At 42.4% G+C, this 12,750-nt stretch overlaps 1 protein-coding gene across 1 annotated transcript; it reads right to left on the bottom strand.

Annotated features, from left to right (window-relative positions):
• Window positions 1–11,038: 11,038 nt before the first annotated feature.
• On the bottom strand, window positions 11,039–12,744 carry LOC143898886 (uncharacterized). Its single transcript, XM_077408671.1, has 3 exons — window positions 12,306–12,744; window positions 11,521–11,849; window positions 11,039–11,427 (listed from the first exon to the last, which is right to left on the bottom strand). Exons 1-3 carry the CDS (start codon window positions 12,733–12,735, stop codon window positions 11,062–11,064), a joined length of 1,125 nt encoding a protein of 374 aa, XP_077264797.1. The 5' UTR covers window positions 12,736–12,744; the 3' UTR covers window positions 11,039–11,061.
• Between the last annotated feature and the right edge of the window lie 6 nt (window positions 12,745–12,750).

Genomic DNA, 12,750 nt, shown 5'->3' with positions numbered 1-12,750 from the left:
AAAATGAAAAAAAATGCTCATATATAGGCTATGGTTCACTTGACGCTATAAATGCCTCGCAGCATTCTTCTTCTGCTTTTTTTCAATGAAGAAAGAAGGAGAAGAAGAACGCTTCAGAACATTTGTAGCGTCAAATGGATCGCAGCCATGATCATACATGTGTAAATGTAATAATGGTATGTAACATATGATTATATATTATTATTGTACGCGACTGGTCGAAGGAGTTACGAGTGGAAGAGAATTTCGATTTTAATTGCAAAGTCTCTTTAAGTATGTAATTGTCTATAATAAAAATAATAATTATGTACAATATTCAGTCTTTTTTATACCGCGAGGTACGGACAGAGATTCCGTGAACGACGGATATTCTCGCGCGTGAAAGCGAGCACACGATAACCGTGAGCAACGGACAGACGGCGACAGCAACATCGACTTTACCATAGAGCCACTGAGAGATTTTTTTTTTATTTGTACAATGTATATATATGTTCAACATTTTACAAATAATTAATTTTATTTCAAATAAATGAAAAAAGAAATTAAAACTATTTTTTTAATGTCTTTGGTGCAATTTTAATGTTTGTAATATCTCTTTTATAACATGTTATTTATTTGCTTTTTGTACAATTTATACTTGTCTTGTAAAGAATATGTATGCATATTTACCATTTGTGTTAGCTGACTATTATTCTACTTTAAAATTGACCTACTGAGTTTTTTTACAATGTCGTTTTGACATAGTGTAGAGTATAATAGTCGTCAGCTATCACAAATGGCACAGATGCATAATATATTTTTTGCAAGACAAGTATAAATTGTAGAAAAAGTAATAAAATAAATAACATGTTATAAAGGAGATATCATAGCATTAAAAGTGCACCACATACATAAAAAAAATAGTTTTAATTTTTTTTTTAAATTAGATAAAAATTATTTGTAAAATGTATTCAACATAATTATCCATTGTAAAAATTGGAATAAAATATCCATCAATGGCTTTTGACAACCAGTGACTCCTCTGCGTATATTTCACGTCCGGTAGATGCGGCCTGCATATTTACGTACGGCACGCGACCGTTACGAATCCGCGTAAACAAATGAATGCGCGTATCGTGTCGCGAGCGGGCCGGACAGCACGCTGTTAGACGATCTTTCTCTCGTAACAGATCTCGCTTCTCGTGCACGTCGTGACGTGTAGATTGTGTCGTGTGACAGGAAGTCAAAGAAATATATTCTACGATCCTATTGTCATTCGTAAGTATTGCTCATGTCATTTATGAAATATTAATTTTGTATTATATGCAGCAATGATTTATTATATAATATTTGTGTATCTTTTTCTTAGCAACATTAGAAATGAAGGAAGACAATCGGCACAAGCATCTAAGCACCCGCCGACTTTCCCGAAGGAAAGGATGGGCAAGAAGGTATGTTATACACAATCATATATCTGTCTGAGGCGGAAAAATAATAGTAATGTACAAGAGGCATTTAAGGCTGCGGTCCACTTGACGCTACAAATGCTTCGAAGCATTCCTCTTCTCTTTTCTTTCAATGAAGAAAGAAGGAGGAGAAGGACGCTCCAAAGCATTTGTAGCGTCAAGTGGACCGCAGCCTAAGAATAAAGACTTTGACTGTGTGATTTTTCGACGAGAAACAATTCCATTCAGTACTGTATAATAGTGCATCCCGATAGAGTGGATAACGCAGAAGCGGAATGAGCAGATCACTAATCACGGGAGCGTTTCGACAGATTTTTTGAAAGGGGCGATCACAGAACAATCCTGTGATCTGATTCCGCGTGATCCGCTCTATCGAGATGCATCCAAAGATAACAATAATAACTGAATAAAAAAATTAAGTCTTTTAAAAGTTTATTTAATTTATTATATTGTTGTTGTTTTACATTATTAAAAATAGAAAAGGATTGAAATGGTTGACAACATTTTTGAAAACGTTTATTTCTTATCGGAAAATGTTAACTTTTAAATTACTTTAGCTTCGCGAAAAAGAATGTAGAGTAAGTAAAAAAAAAATATTTTAGAGGCCACAGTCTTTATTTCAAAGTGCCCTTTGTACATTTTTGATATACGTTATAACTTATAAAAAGTCGGACAGCAAAGCCGTAACAGTGTATTAATTTAGTATTCACTAACGTTTCGGTCAGTCATGTTCTGTGTTATACGTCAAAATATGAAAACTGATAACCAATACAAAACTTGTTATAAACGCATTGTTCGCATAGCATATTAATAACAATATATTAAGACTTTTTTCTCGTTTCGTCCGTATGGAAAAGTAAAATAATTAAATAGATCGATGTGAAAATGTAAAATTCTACAATAGCCGTAAGACGCAAGCAATAAGACATAGGCAGTAAGAATTATTTAACCACAGTCGAATATTCTTAAACTGAAAAATCTCATTTGTCAGTAGCTGCTTATTTTTTACTACATACTATTACGGTCATTGTAGACGAGCCTTTTTCTTTGTAGACAGTCATGAAAACTGTCACTCATACATGACGAGAATCGTGCTTTTACAGTTTTTTTTACATAACTGTCTTAAAATTTTCATCTTTTGTATTGTTTATTGGTTTAAATATTTTGACGTACTACACTAAAGATGGTGTAATGACTGACCGAAACGTTTGTTAATAATAATTTAATTTAATTTAATACAATTAATGTAACGCAAACACTTTGTTACGGCTTTGCTGTCCAGCTTTTGGTGGACATGCAAAGTCGCGAAGAAAAATGTGCCGAATTTTGAAAACTCGTATATAGTTCCGAAAAGTCAAAATCTTGAAATGAAACGTGACAATGTCCCGAAAGGTTATAATCTTGAAATAGAAGAAATGGGACAATGTGTCGGGAAAAATTATAAAGTAAATTGAATATATCAAGATAGCACCGTATCTCAAAATTTAAAAGAGAAAGAGTAGACAAAGTATTTCAGAATTGTCTCGACAATTTTGTCAGATATTTTTTAATGTATAATTCTTATACAATAAAAAGAAATAGAAAAATACATAGCGTAACATATATGATATCTTAGATTGATATATATATATTCATATAGATAACAATGTAAGATATATGTTACGCTGCACACACACACACACACACACACACACACACACACACACACACACACACACACACACACACACACACACACACACACACACACACACACACACACACACACACACACACACACACACACACACACACACACACACACACACACACACACACACACACACACACACACACACACACACACACACACACACACACACACACACACACACACACACACACACACACACACACACACACACACACACACACACACACAGCACACACCGCACGCCACGACACAACGCCCACACACGCACGGCCCACGCAACGCACACGACAACGCACACGCACGCACACGCACGCCCCACACGCACGCTACACGACCGCAACACGCACGCACACGCACGCACACGCATCGCCATCGCACACGCAACACGCAGCACCGCACGCACACGCACGCACCCGCAACGCAAACGCACGCCCACGCACGCAACGCACGCACCACGCACGCACACGCAACGCCCCCGCAACGCCCAGCACGCCACGCACGCACACGCACGCACACGCACGCACACGCACGCACACGCACGCACACGCACGCACACGGCACGCACACGCACGCCACACGCACGCACACGGCACGGCACACGCACGCACACGCACGCACACGCACGCACACGCACGCACACGCACGCACACGCACGCACACGCACGCACACGCACGCACACGCACGCACACGCACGCACACGCACGCACACGCACGCACACGCACGCACACGCACGCACACGCACGCACACGCACGCACACGCACGCACACGCACGCACACGCACGCACACGCACGCACACGCACGCACACGCACGCACACCGCCACGCACACGCACCAGCACACGCACGCACACGCACGCACACGCACGGCACACTCCGGCACACGCACGCCACACTCACGCACCGCACTCACACGCCCGCACACGCACGCACACCGCAACGCACTTACCACCACTCACGACTCCGCACAAGCCTCACTCAACACGCACGCACAAAACACACTCACGCCTCACGCACTCCCACACTCACTCAACACGCCCCACACTCAACGCAGCAACTCCACTCCACATCTCACTCACATTCCCGCACACTCAACCTGCAACGTCACTCACACTCAGCTCACACTCACTCACACTCACCCGCACACGCACTCATCACTCCTCGACCTCACGCACTCACTCACACTCAACTCACACTCCACGCACACTCACGCCACCACTCACACTCACAGCACACCACGCACACGCACCACACTCACTCGTACCGATCGCACGCACACCACACACACCAGCACTCCTCCACGCACGCACACACACACACACAAAGGCACACATATTCACACATATTCCTTTTGTCTTTTCTTTTTATTGTAAGAACGTAATTTAATCGAATATATATAGCAACTGACTCGTAAATTTTCAAAAGTTGTGAAAAAGTTCGAAACAATCTGAAATACTTTGTCACTCTCTTTCTGTCTCTTTTGAATTTTGATATTCCACTTTGTCATAATTTAACCGGATACATTGTCCGGATCAGGGTTTGGCTCATATTTCACAGATTATGATTTTCGAACATTGTCTGCATTTCCAAGATTTTGGAGGATGGTGATTGACTTTTCGGGAGCGAGGGGGGTTGTCCGTATCTAATGGATTCCGAGATTACGACCTTTCTCTGGACATTGTGTAGTTTGTTGGTGGGGGGGGGGGGGGGGGGGGCAGAGTTTTCGGGTGATTGGGTTGATTCTTTCATTGTCAATAGGGGGAGAACAATTTTTGGTGGTGCTCGGGGGTATTTTTTTTAATATCGGAGCGGACAATATAAAAATTACAAAATAAAGCTTATAATGTAAAAAAAAAAACATATGTTTAATTTTTTAAACGTTAGTAGTAACAAAGTAGTTAGTAAATTGTAAAAATAATATCAAAGGCTTCATCATGAGCTTGTTAATTGTAATAAGTACCAGATGCTGTTCATCGTGAGCTGGTTACTTCAATTTTCAGCGGCGTTCATCGTCAGCTGGCTACTACAATTTTCAGAGGCGTTAATCGTGATCTGGTTTAATTGTAATAAGTAGGACCGGATGCGTTTCATCGTGAGCTGGTTACTTTCAGAGGCGTTTATCGTGAGCTGGTTACTTAAATTGTCAGAGGCGTTTATCGTGAACTGGCTATTACAATTTTCAGAGGCGTTTATCGTGAGCTGTTTAATTGTAATAAGTACCAGATGCGTTCATCGTCAGCTGGTTAATTTAATTTCCGGAGACGTTTTGGCTGTACTTAACTTTAGATATATTAATTGTTGTAGACATAATATTTCAACGTTTATAATAAGTTTGTAATAATGAAATAAATAAGCAAAGAATTGTTCTCCTCGTATAAAATAATATCTTTGTCGAGGTAATGTTTAAAAAATGCATTTCGATATTATATGTTTATTTATTTTTGCAGGCGGCAGGTGGCAAAGATGCAACAATTGAAGATGGAAGAGATACAGAGCTTACAACGTAACTGAAACGAGTCCATGGAATATGTCGAATCAGTGGAAACACTGTGCGACAAGATAGGATTCGAATATCAGTACCGAGGTAATGCAGTGCAAGGCTATGGAGCAAATGTACAAGGTATGTTTGTAGAAAAAGTTCCACATAGCGAGGATAATCTCGAAAATCTCGTTATTGATAATGAAGGCCTTATGGATGCAAATCGTATCCAAGAAAATCTGCCTGAAGGCCGTCGCATCTGTCGACATATCTTTTATGTGGAACGAGATGCATAGAATTTTTGACAACCATGCGCGAAGAATCGAGTGCCAATTTAAAGATTGGGAAACTTGTACATTCTCGTCTCGTCGTTGTGGTTGCTGACGCAGTTGTTTTTTCAAATGCCAAATGTGCAATTATGAAGACACATATGGTCAGAACCCACAGAATCCGCAGAAAATGTAGATATTAATAATAGTGCAGTAGCCACAACTATAACAGTAGGGAGTGGTTATGCCCAACTGGAAGAGTTCTGTGCGGGTATAAATGTTCCGTGTATGTCTGAAAGACGTACATAAAAAGTCGAGAAAATGTTAATCGATTATTTTGAAAAAAAGCCATGGAAAGTATGATAATGGCAGGCGAGCTTGAAAAGCAACTCGCCCTCGAGAGGAATGAAACTATAAATGGCATTCCATATATAACAGTTGAGCGGAATGGTATTGGATGAAAAGGGTCGTACGGGCCACTCTTACGATTTTTCACAAAAACTTTTTTTTTGCCGGGTGGTTGGTTGCCATCTTGGTTCATCGCACGAAGAAAGTCCTTTTTGTTGGTATCCCGCCATAGTGTTTTCTTCCATCTAGGGCGTCTAGATAGAGTCCCTATATACGTGACATTCACGCCATGTTGTTTGCACTCCCAAAGTCTGTCCAGACTCTTATAAAGGGACTCTAAGGACGACGAGCGGATATCCACCGAGAGAAGCCGATCCTTGTAACCGAACGTACGAAGATCGCCGATCGCACCTCCGAGCGACTGCCGATAGTCGCCGACGACGGTCGGCACTGCGATGTGCGACGACAAACACGCTCATTGTGAAAGTTACGACATAACCGCACGAACTACTCCCGCAGGTCAACAGCGTGCGCGCGATACATCTTGCCTTCTCTCTCTCCTTCTTTCTCGCGTTCTTCGTTTCGGACGGCGCACATTAAGCTGGTAGCGAGACGTAGCGCAGATTTCTGGCTCCCTATTAAGACCCATTTACACCACTCGAGAATCGCCGATGAAAGACGGAGACGAATTCGATTTCTCGCGAATGAACGTCAAATAACAGAATAAACGCATTTGGGATCCGCGGCATAAATATTATAATACCTACCTAACAAAACAAAATTATAATACAATATACATAAATATGAAAGAATGTTATAGGATGATTTTTAGAGACATATTTAATTAAAATGTATTAAAGATTGAATAGTATGGAATCTAAAGAAAAGAAACATCACAAATAGCGAATTAAGGGAACTGGGGTCAGATTTTCGATTTTTTTTTTTAAATTTTCGTCTTTCGAAAGTACTAACACTCCTTTGTATAAAGTAAGTATTATTAATTGTGTAAACTGTAGTTAAACGCGTCTTTCTCCAAATTTTATTTTTCAGCTTTTGCAGTAATTTCTCCGAAACTAAGCGTTCGTATCAATTTGAAATTTTAAAGCAATGTTTGTTCATCCTCTCAGGTGAACCATGAACAACTCTGTAAAAATATTTCATTTTAGATATTAATTGTTATTGTAAAAAGATTAAAAAATTTAATTTTTTCTTAATAATAGCTGCCATTTGTTAATTTTAATTCAATTTTTTCTTATTGATGTGATTCATCAAATAATGACAAGCCTCCTCAAGATTTCTACCAAAAATTCGCCTTAATCAGACCCTTTGAAGCATTTGACTGCATAAAGGAAAGCCGACGCGAATGATCGCATCGTTCTGTAATATTCCGCGCCATTTAAATTTTAAATTCCGGCTTCTAGCAATTAGTCCTGTGGACTAACGTGGTGTAGACGATAAGTAAATAATGTCGATAGGTGGAGCCCGCATGGGGAGTCTCCTAGAAATCGTAATGTCCGACGGCGGGCGCTACGGTTTTTAGCCTCCATAAGACATTATGTCACCTTTGTGTGACTGCGTTTAAAAACCTTCGTATCGCGAGTAAGGCGAATCCTGCCAACAGCGATGGCAACGGCGCGCATCGCCCATGTCCAACGTTTCCATAAATCTCGCAATTTTTACGTTACGCAATGGCGTCGCGTGGCATAGCCGAGTGCTTGTCTCTTTGTGTGGTTTCGTCACGATATCCATAATCTCTTAAGTGCCTGTGGTGAGGGACAGATTGATACTTTGTACCTAAAGAACCTGGAAGCCACCCCCCCCCCCTCAAATAAGCCGAAATTTTTCTTGCCGAAATATGAAGTTTAGAATCAAACGTTAAAAGTCAAGTCGCGGGCGTTGGGGGGGAGCTCTTGTACGAAATTGTACTCGGAATTACTCGGTATCCGGTGTGAGCTCTCGTGCCTGAAGACGAAGAAGAAATACGGAGAAGAAATATTCTCTTACCAACTGCGTGTACACGTACGATTCCGATGAGATATATCGGAGTGAATCTTACGTAAAACGACCGTTCTCGTAAATAAGGCGAAACTTGAGAGACGCGAAGGACTATTCGAGACCGACCTCTTATCGGCGCGTCGTGGTATTTGCCGCGAACGACTGAATCGCCGCTGACTGTGAGAGATAAGGCTTATCATCGCAACGATGCAACATTGTCGACCGCGCGGTATCATGACAGGAACCACGTACGATTTGTCGACGTAGTATGCACGGTCCATGCGCAGACGCGCGGCATGTCGAAGAAAAGAAAGAAGGAAGGAAGAAAGGAAGGAAAGAAGAAAGGAAGGAAGGAAGGAACGGATATACAGATGCAATCTTCTCGTATTCGACGATGCGTCCATGAAATATGCAGCCCTGGTAGAAGTCTGGAATAACGTTTCCCAATCTGTCGCGGTCCGCGACCCTTCTCTTATTCCGCGTATAGAGAAAATCTTTCGACCCCAGTCTCTCATAACATTTTGTAACATCTAACGCCCTTCTCTTCGTTTTGTCTGTGTCTCCGATGCCTCGCGGCGAGGTATGTTTGTCGTTGCGCGCGCGCGGTTTGTTTCAAAATAACAGCGACCGGTCCTTTGTTTCACGAGCGGCGGCGTTGTTGTTCACGCGATTCATTCTTTCGATGATTCATCCGAGTCAAGCGTACGAAAATAAATCGTGCAAATTCGCCGTAAGGCTCGCGACCGCCGGTGGCGGGCGATATAACAATCAGGGTGGGGCTCGGTGGTCGCACAGACATCGGGCAAACACTTAAGGGGATGCTAAAGCCGTCCAAATTACCGACAATTCATTTCAAAGCTCTCATTTTGAAACGGCTTTACAGATCGCAAAATCCTTTTACAGGAGTAAAGTAGAGGTACTAATGAAGGGTGGGATTGTCAAATAATTAGTAATAATTGAAAAAAATTTTAAAATGCTGTCACCTCAAAACCTTATTTTCTGATATAAACAGTTGTATACGTAATATGTACGAAATTAAACTTTCCCACCCTTCAGAAGACCTGCACAAACAATAACGTACCTTTGAAATTGAGATTGAAAGCCTGGAATAAAAATGAGAGCTTGAAACGATCGTGTATATTTTTCACAAAAATATTCACGCAGAGCAGCAATTATGTCACAGCAGTAGTTCACGGATCTTGCGAGAGATGGCGAGATGGCGCACGCAGCTGTGGCAGTTTCGGGGTTGGCTACATTGTCTGGTTTCTACACAGCAATCGAACCAGGACAGATATATGATACAGATATCTCGTTAGGCATTTTTACATTTTTTTCAATTATTACTAATTATTTTACAATCCCACCCTTCATTAGTACCTAAACTTTACTCCTGTAAAAGGATTTTGCGATCTATGAAGCCGTTTCAAAGAACGAGCTTTGAAAGATATGTGGTACAGATATCGCGTCAGACATTTTTACATTTTTTCAATTATTACTAATTATTTTACAATCCCACCCTTCATTAGTACCTAAACATCACTCCTGTAAAAGGATTTTGCGATCTATGAAGCCGTTTCAGAGAACGAGCTTTGAAAGATATGGGGCCCGATTTTCTATCTACAAACGTATGCGTAAACTCTGCTCTAACAGAAAAGCTGCAAGCTTATTGGCTTAAAAACTGTGCGACAGAGAGCAAATCAATTTGCAGCCTTTCTGTTAGAGCAGTGTTTGCGCATATGTTTCTCGTTAGAGAATCGGGCCCATGTGGTACAGATATCTCGTTAGGCATTTTTACATTTTTTTCAATTATTACTAATTATTTTACAATCCCACCCTTCATTAGTACCTAAACTTTACTCCTGTAAAAGGATTTTGCGATCTATGAAGCCGTTTCAAAGAACGAGCTTTGAAAGATATGTGGTACAGATATCGCGTCAGACATTTTTACATTTTTTTCAATTATTACTAATTATTTTACAATCCCACCCTTCATTAGTACCTAAACTTCACTCCTGTACAAGGATTTGCGATCTATGAAGCCGTTTCAGAGAACGAGCTTGAAAGATATGTGGTACAGATATCTCGTTAGGCATTTTACATTTTTTCAATTATTACTAATTATTTTACAATCCCACCCTTCATTAGTACCTAAACATCACTCCTGTAAAAGGATTTTGCGATCTATGAAGCCGTTTCAGAGAACGAGCTTTGAAAGATATGGGGCCGATTTTCTATCTACAAACGTATGCGTAAACTCTGCTCTAACAGAAAAGCTGCAAGCTTATTGGCTAAAAACTGTGCGATAGCCAATCAATTTGCAGCCTTTCTGTTAGAGCAGTGTTTGCGCATACGTTTCTCGTTAGAGAAGCGGGCCCATGTGGTACAGATATCGCGTTAGACATTTTTACATTTTTTTCAATTATTACTAATTATTTTACAATCCCACCCTTCATTAATACATAAACTTTACTCCTGTAAAAGGATTTTGCGATCTATGAAGCCGTTTCAAACAACGAGCTTTGAGAGATATGTCGTACAGATGCCTCGTTAGACAAGGACATATATCTCTCGTATTATTCCTTTCTCTCCTATGTATGTAATTTGCATGCACCCATTTATTCCTCTCTCTTCCTCTCTCCCTCTCTTATCCCTGTCCCTCTCTCTCTCTCTCTTACAAGTACACTAGGTAGCTACTCTTAGTCTGGTAAAATCAGGATTTTCTGGAAGAGTGGTGTTAGAATTCTAGAGTATATGTGAAGAAAGAAAAACGGTAATGTAATATAGGACAAGAAACTCTATTTATATAAGTTTATAAGTTTATTATAATTTAATCTATATATAAGGCCATCTTGACGCCGACGGCGGCGCGTATGGTGGCGCGTATGGCGGCGCGTACGGGGGCGCGTATGGGGGCGCGTATGGCGGCGCGTACGGCGTCGCGTATGGCGGCGCGTATGGCGGCGCGTATGGGGGCGCGTATGGAGGCGCGTATGGGGGCGCGTATGGGGGCGCGTATGGGGGCGCGTATGGGGGCGCGTATGCTGGCTGTGGCGGCGTGTATGCTGGCTGTGGCGGCGTGTACGCCGTCGGTGGAGTATACGCTGACTGCGCGTGTACTCCACCGGCGTACTTCATGTTCTTCCCGGCGAGGTTTATCCGCTGGTTTTGCAGCGCTCGACGCACCACATGATTTGCGATCTGTAAAATAAAATTTGTATATGTATAGGGTGAATCATTTTACGCATGCACGCACGCTCGCTACATTGCTGTAGCGGCCCTTACTCTACTTACCTTATGCATTGCGCTCGCTCGCTTTCTCTCTTCTTGTGGTAGCGACGGTGTCGGTGGCGGTGGTGGTGGCGACGGCGGTGGCGTCATCGTCGGTGGCATCGGTGTCGATGGCGGAGGCGGCGGCGGCATTGCCGCATTTGCTGTCGTCGTCGATGGCGGAGGCGGCGGCGGCATTGCCGCCGTTGCTGTCGTCGTCGATAGCGGAGGCGGCGGTGGCATTTTCGCCGTTGCTGTCGTCATCGATGGCGGAGGCGGCATTTTCGCCGTTGCTGTCGTCGTCGATGGGGTCGGTGGCGGCAGCTTATTCGCCACACCTTCCTCACTTTTGGCTGAAATAAAAAAAAAATTACTATATTTGTAATAAATTATATATAAATAAAGTTTATCCAATCAGCACCGTTTTTTTACAAGGATATACATTCGTGAGCCACGTGCCTCTATATTATATTTCGATGCGCTCGCTTCACGGAAGTGTATCCATTCATAAAACAGTACTAATTGTAAGTAACGCGTTACTTGTAACGCCGTTACCATTACCGTTATCTTTTTATAGTAACAATTTGGTAATGACATGACGTTTTTCCATAACGGTAATGGTCACGACGTTACAAGTAATGCGTTACTTCCCAACCCTGAATTTATACAAGTGCTGGAAGATGAAAATTCACGCACGTGTTGCATACCCTATTTTATGTTGTAAGTGCGTGGAAAGTGGCCTATCACGCACGCGTCGCGTGTGTGATAGGCCACTTTCCATGCACGTGTGACATAAATGTAATACTTACATTTACGATATATCCGCCGTGGTCTATCCTCCATCGCGGTCACGCGGTCACGCCGGTCATCATGAGTTCCCGCCGAACGCATTTTACGTTCCCGACCCCGACGGCCGTCGTCGCGGCTGCTCTCTCTCTCTCTCTCTCTCTCTCTCTCTCTCTCTCTCTCTCTCGCTCGCTCTCCGGTCGTTATCGCTCGGTCGTCGCTCACACTTTCTTCTTCGCGCCCTTCTTTCCCGCTTTTCTTTCTCGCCTCGCTGTCCGTTTGTCCGTCCGTCCTTCTGTCCTTCCGTCTTTCCGTCATTCGCTCGCTCGCTCGCTCGCTCGCTCCTTCACTTGGTCGCCCGACCGCGCACTCCACTCCGGGACGGAGGAGAGGGACTAACAACGCGCGTTTTATCAAACGCGTCTCCGCTCGCGGCACGATGCACGTATACATATAATACGCGATACT

The sequence above is a fragment of the Temnothorax americanus genome, unplaced genomic scaffold (genome assembly GCF_048541705.1).
Source record: "Temnothorax americanus isolate GAGA-0224 unplaced genomic scaffold, ASM4854170v1 Scaffold242, whole genome shotgun sequence".
NCBI lineage: Eukaryota > Metazoa > Arthropoda > Insecta > Hymenoptera > Formicidae > Temnothorax > Temnothorax americanus.
The sequence above is the reverse complement of the archived record's forward strand: the minus strand, read 5'-3'. Positions and strand labels throughout refer to the sequence as shown.

Excerpts from the sequence above, each read along its gene's own strand:
- LOC143898886 (XM_077408671.1), bottom strand. The coding sequence starts at position 12,735 with ATGTATACGTGCATCGTGCCGCGAGCGGAGACGCGTTTGATAAAACGC. Across the intron at positions 11,850-12,305 it reads ACGGCGGATATATCGTAAAT|CCAAAAGTGAGGAAGGTGTG; the intron begins GTAAGTATTACA and ends TTTTTATTTCAG. Across the intron at positions 11,428-11,520 it reads GAGCGAGCGCAATGCATAAG|ATCGCAAATCATGTGGTGCG; the intron begins GTAAGTAGAGTA and ends TTTATTTTACAG.